Below are 11392 nucleotides of genomic sequence, written 5' to 3'. Positions count from 1 at the left end.
AAAGATTGGCTGATCATAGCTGGAACGCCTTTGGTCATAGGTCTGCTCAACTAGGGCTGACTCAGGGTTAAACATTAATAGCAGTTATTCAAGACTGGACAACAGAAGGAATGCAATACACTCCGACTCATAAACTGCATTCTACACAACAAAATGACTGCATGTTGTATATAATATGGATGCCCTCAACCAGATACAAGTACCATAGGCTATTCCTAGTTATTTGAACAAGTACCTAGGTACCATAAACCTGCTTGAGCAAGGCTGACCTGCATTTCATAGCAACAACTAGAGAAGCTCCTTCACTGATTCATGTGATCCTCCATTTAGTCCCTTTTGATACCAAACTACCAGAGACTGGCTTTGGTTCTATGATACAATCTTCCTATTTTAAAGCGATTTCAGTTAAAACCTCCCATCAAAATTTCGTGTTGATTTTATGTTCCAAACATCAGCTTAATAACGACAAAGTTATTTTACTAAATACTCCATTATTTTCAAAATCAATTGAAACTAATGCAGTGCATTTCAACAGAAATATAATAACAAGAGGGTTACATATACTAAAGAGTTTGATGGTGGAGAAGATTTGGTGGTAACATTGAGCAGGCTGATTTCACAGAAGCTCTCTTGCTGGCTTATGTAAGATCACCTATTTTAAAGACAGTATTGTGTTTAAGGAAAAATTTGGCTGAGACACTGAGCAAGTCAAACTACAACATAGCTCCCTTGTCTGGTTTTTCTTTTATTTTTACTTATTTAGACTGTGGGCACCACCTCAAAGAATTTTAGTTGAACAAATCAATGCCAGTACTAATTTTGTTAAGCCTCGTAGTTATTCTATTAGTCTCTAGGCTTAACAAAATAAGTTTATTGACCCTTCTGATACTTGAAGTTGTCTTCAATCTTATAATACAAAATTGTCTGAATTAAAATCATTTCCATTTAAAATAGAATCTCCCATTGTTATATAAAGTTATGTTCCAAACACCACTTTAATAATGAAAATATTATTTTATCATACCAAAGCCTTTCAAATTCTTGATTATATTCAAAATTAATTTAAACAATTAAGCACAGTAATTTAGTAAAAAATAAAGTCATGAAAAAACTTCAAAGAATTTCTGAAGTGGTATTTTGTTGGCATTAGAAAGGGCATCCAGCCATAGAAACCAAGTCAAAACAGACTGGAGCCTGGTGCAACTCTACAGCTTGCCTGTCCCAGTGAAACTGTCTGACCCATGCCAGCATGGAAAATGGATGCCAAATGATGATGATGCATTTGAATAAATATTTTGTATCTGTTTAATTAAATAAATACAATCTTTAAGACAATTTTATCATTAACGTTTCATTCTAAAATAAATTTAAATAAATACCACTGAAAATAAGATAAGCAAGCAAATAGGGGTAAGCAGAGGAAGGGAGTGTTTTTTAATGCTTTTTTTTTTTTTTTTCGTTAGAAAGCAAGCTGAAACAATTAGAATATATTAAAAGCAGAAAATAAGAGTCATGCTTGATTTTGTTGCTCAATAATCAACTTTTCTTTCTGATACTAATGCATAATTCATCCACAGCAGAGGAATAAAAAAAAAATGATGTTAAAGCCAATCTCTGAAAATTTTGAACTCATTACAGAAAAGTATGATACTAAATGCTATAATCTATTTAATCTAATATTCTACTGGTTCAGTCATGTACACCTTTAATCCTTTCGATACCAACCTGGCTGAAACCGCCTCTGTAGTACAAATGTCTTGTTTTCATAAGTTCTGAATAAAAACCTTCCACCAAACCTTAGTTGCAATTTATGTTCCTAACACCAGCTTAATGATAACTATGTTATTTTACTAAATTCTTAGTTATATTTAAAATTAATTGAAATACGGAGCATCTCAAAATAAATATGGTAACAAAAGGGTTAAGTAACATTAACAATAATGTTGATTTCTCACATTTGAGACAGGGCCATAAATTTCTAGAGAAAGACCTAGCTAACTGAATCAAATTTAGTACATATATGTCAACTGCAATGATGACTGGACAGTTTTCATTACCAGTTATTGCAAGAAGAGTTCATCAGTTTGAGGAAAGGGAAAATGATAGGAGTGTTAAAATTTTTCATAAACATCTTACCAACAGCCCTTGTCCAGCATGACCCCAGTTCTTTACTATACCTTGTTAGTAGAATGAGTTACAAATTTCCAAAAAGCATCACATATGAGAATAAAGAAATTTTAAAAAGACATTTATTGTTCCTACAGTTTAGCCCCTGGCCACATGGTAAGGCTTGACCCAGCAGACCTATAATTAAAGGCATTCAAGCCATGTTTTACTCAGACATACTGTATCTAGAACTACATTATCCAACATGGTCTTTCTTTATCCAAACAACAGGCTGTTGTTTGAGGAAGATTTGACTGCTATTTCTGGCAGGACAAGTAGCTACATAAGCACTCCTTTGTTGGCTCTTGAAAATTACACTATGAGTTATGTGTATGTATGTGTGGAGAGATCAGAGGTTTACTCTTCAGGTTTCAGTATTCTCTGGAAAGTGTAACATGGCTATTTTCCAAAAATCAATACAATTAACCACCTGCTGATAGATGCATTTTATCAAAGCACATAGAAACCTAAAGCAATATTGGTTTATCACATTTTGTTTTTTATTCTTTGATTTTTCTATTTTCCATTTTATTGTTTTCTTCTTTAGTTCCAGATCAGTTCCAATAGAGAAGATAGGTTTTTTAAGAAAGCAATTCCAACTATGACCAACCCCTCATCTTCTTTAAGATATGATACAATATGTCCTTTTCTGTTTGAAAATGTGATTTGCAGAATTAAGATTTGGTTGTTATGTCTAGTAGAGGTTCCATCTCAATTTTGCTTTCATATGTGAGATCCATTATTAGTTGTTTTTGGCCCTTTTATTTATTTATTTACAGATAGATATTCTCCAACTGTGAAAAAGGAAGAAAGTATATCTTATCAGTCAAGAAAACCAAACCATTGTGACAAGTCCCCTTCCCAAATAAAATCTGAGATTAAAACTGCAAGCTAATGAAAAGAAGAAAATACAATCCCTACTGCTTTCAGAAGTGAACTGTAGCTCTCCACCAGTTAATGACAATATAGCGCTTAAGTGGTGTGCATGAGGTTAGTAACCTAATTTAAAACAGCAATAACTGTTTTGTTACTATACTGATTTTGACTACTTTTGTTCTAATTACTCTCTTTTACTTGTTTCAGTCATTTGACTGTGGCCATGCTGGAGCACCACCTTTAGTTGAGCAAATCGACTCCAGAGCTTATTCTTTGTAAGCCTAGTACTTATTCTATCGCTCACTTTTGCCAAACTGCTAAGTTACGGGGACATAAACACACCAGCATCGGTTGTCAAGCAATGTTGGGGGAACAAACACACACACAAACATACACACACACACACACACATTATATATATATATATATATATATATATATATATATATATGACGGGATTCTTTCAGTTTCCGTCTACCAAATCCACTCACAAGGCTTTGGTTAGCCCAAGGCTATACTAGAAGACACTTGCCCAAGGTGCCACACAGTGGAACTGAACCCGCAACCATGAGGTTGGTAAGCAAGTTACTTAGCACACAGCTACTATTTTGGAAAGAATAAATTCATTAGAATAACTTTCATTACTAGGTGATTGGAATATAGATTAACATGAATATAAAGTAAAATTTAGAATATATATTTACAGCTTTTAATTTAAATCCATTTTAAAAGAATTTGTATCACAGAACAAAAGGGTTAAATTCAGTTCTCCACAGAAAAAAAAAAAAATCCCAAAGTACATGGAAATGTGAAAATTTTGAAAAATAGCCAAAGAATATTTATTCTTGTCAATATATCCAGTTTTTCAAGATTTTTATTAACTTACCCATTGTCTTTGGAATTAGACTTGAAGAACATTCTTACAAGAGTACAAAGTCACAAATTTGCTGAAGAGGCTATACTTAAATATGATAGTGACAGTCAGTATATGATACTTTCACCCATAACACCCATTTAAGCAATCCCTACTACCCTAGGCTGAGAGAGAAGGCCAGTTTCACTCACTTCGGAAACCACTGTTTTATAGCACTTTTCTCAGACACCACATGCCTAATTTATTACAGTTCAAATTTTACCTCAATGAATAAGTAAAATAAAAATTCATATTTTGATGATAAAAAAAAAAAAAAACACTAACACTTTCACCAAAAGAGAAACATTTCATTTATTGATTTCTGGACAAAAACAATCAAAATATTTTTTAAATCTTGAAAAATTACAAAAAAAAAATTTCTTAGATTATAAAAAAAATGTTTACAAAATTTACAATGAATTCAAAGAAAATCTTAAAATATGAACAATGCACTAGTCTGCTTATTTAAAAAAAAAAATTACAGATTATTTCCAATTAAAATAATCAAACTAAATGGTAATTTCAGTACAAATTTTTTTTTTTTTAAAGATGTTCTAGTATGAAATATCAAATTGATAAAAACAACATTTTATAAACCAAAAGAGAATCATGTTTGAAAAAAATTTAAACTAAAGCCATATCAAACACAAAATGAAAAATACAGATATGAAATAAAATAAAAAAATATTCAATCTTTAAAGTTTCATTGTTGAATTTTGATTTGAGTTTGAATTACTCTAGCTCCAACTTCCACATTTTCATTTATGAAAACATCCAAGTATTATGGGAACATACAAAAGTTATGGACATTGACATTCTCAGACTAACTCCAGAATGTTTTCAGTTTCAAATATAAAATATGCAAAAAAAAAAAAAAAAAAAAAAAAAAAAAAAAAAAAAGAACTGAAACTCATCTTGTAATAAAACTGTTTACCCAGAGTAATTCAACTAAGGTTGACAAAGTCAGTCTGAAAATGGAACTCACAACAAACTCATTCACTGCTTTGTAATTCAGAGATCATAACACCCTAATTTAGTGGGAGAAGTGTTCATTAAAAATAATTAAAAATTATGAATCAAAGACACACACATACAAAGTAAATTGTTCAGTAAACTAACTCAACCTCAGTTTACGTCTAGTATTTACTGATTGAGTGTATGGAGAATTAAATTCAATGTAGACAGATAAAACTATATAACGAAAGGCATAGCTTGGCTCTACCAATTTACAGTAATTATGATAATTACAAGACTTATGAGAATGAAGATGATAAAGATTTCTTAGTCACAAAGCTAATTTTTGTTACAGAGTTGTTGATATAAATGCACCAACCCCACTATAACATTGGTGTAATTTTATTGGTCATCGCGGAAATAAAAGGTAAAAACAAACAAGACAAGACTTGGATTTAGTAACAAGCAGAATGACACGGAGAAATACTACACATATAATACTGTACATACTACCCAATAATTTCATATAAATAAAAGTAAGTCCAACTTTCACAATGGCGAAGGGATGTAGACAGTTGAATCAACTTTAATGTATTACTACTACAACTCTATTAAACTGAGAGAAAGAGAGAGAGACGAAAAATGAAGTAAACTACAGAGAAATTTAAATTCTGAAAGGAGAGAAATGAAACCAAATACACAAAGACAATGAATGTTGACACACCACTCTCACCTAATAATCATAAAACACTGGAACATTTGAAACTATTATATTTCACTACTTCTCTCCAAACTATATATAGTTATATTACATGACTGAATTTATATCAGTAAATGCAGTCAGTTTTAATACTGAAATAATAAAAAATGATTTGTAACATAGGCATAAGGCCACAAATATTTGGAAAGTATTGTCAATCCAACTGACTCAAATATCTATTTTATCGAGTCCAAAAGATGAAAAGCTGAATCAACCTTAGTAGGGTTTGAACTCAGAATGTAAAGTGATATAACTATACACTGTAAAGCATTCTGTCCAGTGTTTTACTAATTCTGACACTCAACCATCAGCACACAGGCATTGATATACAGTGAGAAGAATATTTGATTTAAATTACCCCAGAACTTGATTCATATTATGAAATATTCATTGATTCTGAAAGTATGAAATGCACAGTCAACTCTAATGGGATTTGAACTCATTATATATGAGAATATGATGGGTTTTATATTGGCACAAGGACAAACTTATAGAGGAGGAGCATAGTTGACTCAATTGAACCAACTATAAAATACTGTTTCTTATATTATTGACTTTAGCAAAATAAACAATAAAATTGCTTTGACAAAATCTGAATTCAAAGAGTAAAAGGAGGCAGCTAAATACAGTGAGGAATTTTGCCTGAAACTCTACCTTTCATTTTCACTCTTTCCAATTGCTGGTCTTTTGTAAATAAAAATAATTTCTGATGTAGACAGAAGGCCAGAAATTCTTTTTATGGACTCCAGAAGGATGAAGGCAAAGTTGACTTTAGCAGGATTTCAAATCAGAGTGTAAAAGAGACCATAACTAACTGCTGCAAGGTATTTTGTTTGATGTTCTGAAGATTTCTGCCAATTCACCAAATGATAATAAAAAATACTGGCTTTCATGCAACATCTCCAAAGACATAAAATACAAACAAACATACAACCACATTGTCCTACGTGATAGATACCAAATTGGTATTCTCCTTACAACCAGATAAGAAATCACCAAAAGCTTGGTGCATTATCATACATTTAACTGTAATGTTTTATGTAATGATGGTTATGATAACGGCATAAGACCATAAATTTTTTAAAAATGTATAGTCAATTGACCTCAGTACATAACTGGTACTTATTTTACCAAGAAAGATGTGACTAATACAGAAACATGAACTCAAATATTGTAAAGCAATTAGAATCAACACCATGTTAATAATGAAGATAATAACAAAAATTAAATCACTCCTTGTACTTGACTGATAAAAAGTACCAGTCAAGTACTAAGTCAATTTAATTAACCAACCACCTTCACACAAATTTCAGACCTTGTACCTAAGCTGGAAACATTTTTAATATCATTAACATTATTAAGCTGGCAGAATCGTTAGCACATTGGATGAAATGCATAGTGGTTCTTCATCTGAGTTTTAATTCCACTGAGGGTGATTTTGGTTTTCATTTTTGGTGGGGTTGATGAAATAAGTACCAGTTGAGTACTGGGACTGATCTCACCAAAATTGCTGGCCTTGAGCCAAAATTTGAAACCACTAATTATCATTAAAATTGCAAAAAAAAAAAAAGGTTAACTGCCAGGCTTAACAGCTTGCTGTATTTAATCACTTTCATTTATGTTTTGAGTTCTCAGGGATCAATAAGTACCAGTCATATACTGAAGTCAATTAAATCAACTATGTTACTCATCCAAAATTTGTGGCCTTATTGTTATTTAACAATAATAAATTAAAATACTAATATTCTGAAAATATAAAAGATATAAAATGAAAGTATTTTTTGTTTTTTATTTTTTTGCAAGTGTGGCATATATTAATACTTCCTTTCAAATATAAAATCTGTTTTAAATAGTTTTATATTTAAACCAACATTAGCTTATAATGTGTAGAAGGGGATTACTGAATTACAAAGAAGTATTACACTTAATGAATGAATGTTAGTGCATTTCTTCAGTAATTAGTGGTTAAATTAGGTTCCAAACAGTTTGACGTTAAATTGCTTCACTTTCACAGACCATGAAAAACAAATCATTCAAAAGTTATCCTTTTTCCTATGGATATTACTATGAGATGCTGAGTAATAAGTAATAAATTAATATACTACTTATTAGTAGAAAATGATAACTTAAATGTAATCAGAGATGACAAATTCAATTATTTTCACTGTTTCAAATTTCAAAATGATAAAACTATCATAGCCATCTTTCTTAATTTGAATTATGAATGAAAAATTTTTTTAAATCAACTGAAAAACAAAAAAAAAACTTAAAAACTGAAATCAAAATTTCAACTCAAATCAAAATTCACTTCTTTTTTTAATCAATAATTTTGTTTTTATGTTAAAATGAATTTCAATTTTAACATTTTAAAATATTTTTAATTCTATTTATTCTTCCCTTTCATTGGCTCATTTATTTAAACATTTTAGTATCATTCATTTGAAATTTTAAACTGAAAACAAAAAAAAAAAAAACTTTTTAAGACCCTAGGTATCAGTCTTGTTGAAAATCTTTTTTCTTTCTCTTATTCTACATAACCAATAATAGACAAATGCCAGAAGAGGTAAAAAGATAAGGAATTGGATGGCTGGATAGATTAGCATTGTTTCACACCCACTTTTAGATGAGCAGGCGACTTCTACAGTTCATTTTGCTATGAGGGGAAAAGCTGGGTAAGTTACATGGGTTTTCAAGGAAATGTGTAAAATTGATAGGAGGATGAGCAGAAAGTGATTATATAACTATTTCATGTACTTCACAGAAATAGCAAAAAAAAAAAACAAAACAATAATAATACTGAACCTTTGAATACTTTTCTCATTAAAAGATTAACTTAAGCATGGGTTGAAAGTCTCGAAGAAAACTTAAAGGAATTTATTATCAAGCAGGGTATAGTAAGACAAAGGGAAAGATGGTGCTGCTGTGTTGGATAAGGGTTGTTAGTTTTCATGGGAGAGGTTATCAATTAGAATTCTAGACAATTTTAAATTACAGCAGTAACTGTAGTTTGCAAATATAAACAAAAGAAATTATTTGCAGCTACTGGTATAATCTATAAGCCAGTGTCTTTCAGTTTGTCTGACAACGAAATATATGGTTGGCTTCATTTATAATTAAAGTTTAAATCTTCTCACAAAAGAAAAAAAAAAAAAATCAATTACAATGTCTGTTTTCTGATTGGATAAAATGTCCAAATTTCTGGTTTTTATTAATTTTTTTTTTAATAATAAACCCCATCCCTACTTTATTATGTTTGTTGTTGTTTATATATATATATATAATTGATGGGGTTTTTTTCTCTTCTTTCCAGTTAAAAAAAAAGGTAAGGTTGTGAAATATACAATGATCCGCATCTCATAACCTCTTTGTAGTTTTTCTTGCTTTCTGCCCTTGCCTTACGTCTTGACCTCTCTTTTATCAGTGAAGAAACTCTTCATGATGAACACCTGCCCAACTGTGATGATTAAGATGACTAAAGACTGACCCACGGACCAGTACAGCACACGCTCATTGAGGTCTTCAGCAAATGATCTAGCCTGGCTCTCTCTAAGTCGGAAATGAGTTTGATAGTCCACTATGTGATTTAAATTTTCATGGTTAACCACAGCTGAGCTCTCCATCTACAAGAGAACAGACAAACACCATTTTCCAGTTGACCGCACACAAACAAAAGTTAAATAAAAATAAGCAATTGATAAATAATTGAAATAAACAAAATCAAAATAAATATAACAAAATGTAGCAAGGAATATTATTGTTGTTGCTGTGTTGTTCATGACTAACATAAGCTAATTATTCTGTTGTGCACAAATAAAAGCCATGGCTACAGTGGATTCGTACAGAGATTATGAGCCAACCAGCCAACCATTTCTTCTTAAGAGCTAATGTTTTGCTATGATTATATTTGGTGTTGATGTTCCACTACCTTAAAGCTAATTTAACAACCTTGAATTAGCTTCTTATTAGTACTATTAGTATTAAATGTGGCAAGCAGGCAGAACTGTTGCCACACCAGACAAAATGCTTAGCTGCATTTTATCTGTCTTTGTTTTGAGTTCAAATTCCACCGAGGGCAACTTTGCCTTTCATCCTTTCAGTGTTGATAAAATAAGTACCAGTCAAGAACTGGGGGTCAATGTAATTGACTAGCCCCTACCTAACCAAAATTTCAGGCACTGTGCCTATAATAGAAAGGATTATTATTATCATTGCTATTATTGTGGCCTAGTGGTTAGGGTATTAAACTCAAAATTGCAATATCGTGATTTCAATTCCTGGACTGGCCAGGGTATTGTGTTCTTGAGCAAACCTCTTCATTTCACCTTGCTCTGCATCTAATGTATGGCACACTGTGCATCTGTACAGGCAATGTCAGTTTGATGAAGGGAGTGAGCTAACAATGTCCAGCACAAACATTTGATTACTATAAACAAATTTGTGCAGCTGGTTCAGCAAGAAATTGTGGAACTCATAATGATGATTATTATTAACAGTAGTAGTTCCTCCACATTTAATTCAATAACTACATTCTACTTGGGTCAGTTTCAACCTAAGGTAAAATAAAACAATATCATATACTGGTAAGATCAACTCAATTGCATATAAAACCTTCCCCAATTAAATATCTATTTAAGATTATCGTTATTATTATTATGGTGGATTTTGTGCAAATGCCAGAAAATATTATCATTAATACAATAGCTAGGTGAGTAAGATATTGAACTATAGGCTCACAGCAATGTTTTATTCTCTGGCAACAACTTGCTTAATTACTTGTCTCAGTATTCCTCTTTTCTAATCATTGTTTCCTTTTAAATAATTACCATTATCTTTATTCTACATCTATTTCATGCTAGAATAGGTTGGATAGTTCAACAAATGCACACATTTTCATGGATAACGTTAATACAACCAAGGAGATAGAGAGCAAAGAAAGCAAGTGCTTAAATATGCATATCCAAATGTCTACGTGAAAACTAAAATGCCAGTGTGCATGCTGTTGCATATTAATAGATGCATTTGCCAATGTGCATATGTCAGTGTGCACAAATATGTAATTATACCTATTCATATTTATACAGGAATAAAAGCCATAGATTTCATACAGGAAAGATATGAGATTGAATAACAATGATGCATTCAAGGACATTAAGCACAAAGGTCTCAATGAGAAATTAAAACAGGTTTATATTAATCATTATCGCTACAAGCAAAACCAAATTTGCTATACAGGCAAGAACCACAAGTATTTGGAGTAAAAGGAAATGCAATTGTCTGATCAATCTAGTTTCAGTTGCACTAAGTGATGCATGATAAGATAAAGAATAAAACATTGAAATAAAACACTCCATATGAAACCTGCACTGCTTTCATGAACAGAGACCTTGAAAACATTCTTCAATGGTGGGGTGAGATATGACAATCTTACATTTTTTTTGACAGCACAAAGTCAATCACTGCAAGCATCAAGGAAACAAGCTTGTATCTCATCCTTTCTACTTCAAGAGAATCATTTTCTTCATGTACCATATCTAAGATAACAATAATCATGAACCTCCATGCCCTCTAGTACCCCAACACAACATAATTGGGATGGTTTTCCTGAAGCCAACAGGTAAAGCCATTAAGTATCTTCTCCCCTATCTGCTTCTTCTTTTCAGTTTCCCAGTTGTCACCAAATGTTCAAGGCTCCTTATGTCACTGAGAAGCTTTCCAATGGTTTT

The 11392-nt window shown here is 31.5% G+C and overlaps 1 protein-coding gene across 2 annotated transcripts in view; it reads right to left on the bottom strand.

Annotated features, from left to right (window-relative positions):
* Positions 1-11392, bottom strand: part of LOC106876388 (transmembrane emp24 domain-containing protein 7) — a 33369-nt gene that overhangs the window by 2566 nt on the left and 19411 nt on the right. The window contains exon 3 of one of the 2 annotated variants that reach the window (XM_014924905.3): positions 4250-9289. The exons of the other annotated variant lie outside the window; for it this stretch is intronic. Within the exon in view, the coding sequence (XP_014780391.1) occupies positions 9065-9289 (225 nt within the window). The 3' untranslated portion in view covers positions 4250-9064. Of the gene's footprint in view, positions 1-4249; positions 9290-11392 lie in introns of those variants that run through there. 2 annotated transcript variants of the gene reach the window in all.

Source organism: Octopus bimaculoides, chromosome 14 (assembly GCF_046866305.1).
Source record: "Octopus bimaculoides isolate indiv1 chromosome 14, ASM4686630v1, whole genome shotgun sequence".
Classification (NCBI taxonomy): domain Eukaryota; kingdom Metazoa; phylum Mollusca; class Cephalopoda; order Octopoda; family Octopodidae; genus Octopus; species Octopus bimaculoides.
Note: the sequence above shows the minus strand (reverse complement) of the source record. Positions and strands in the feature narration are given on the sequence as shown.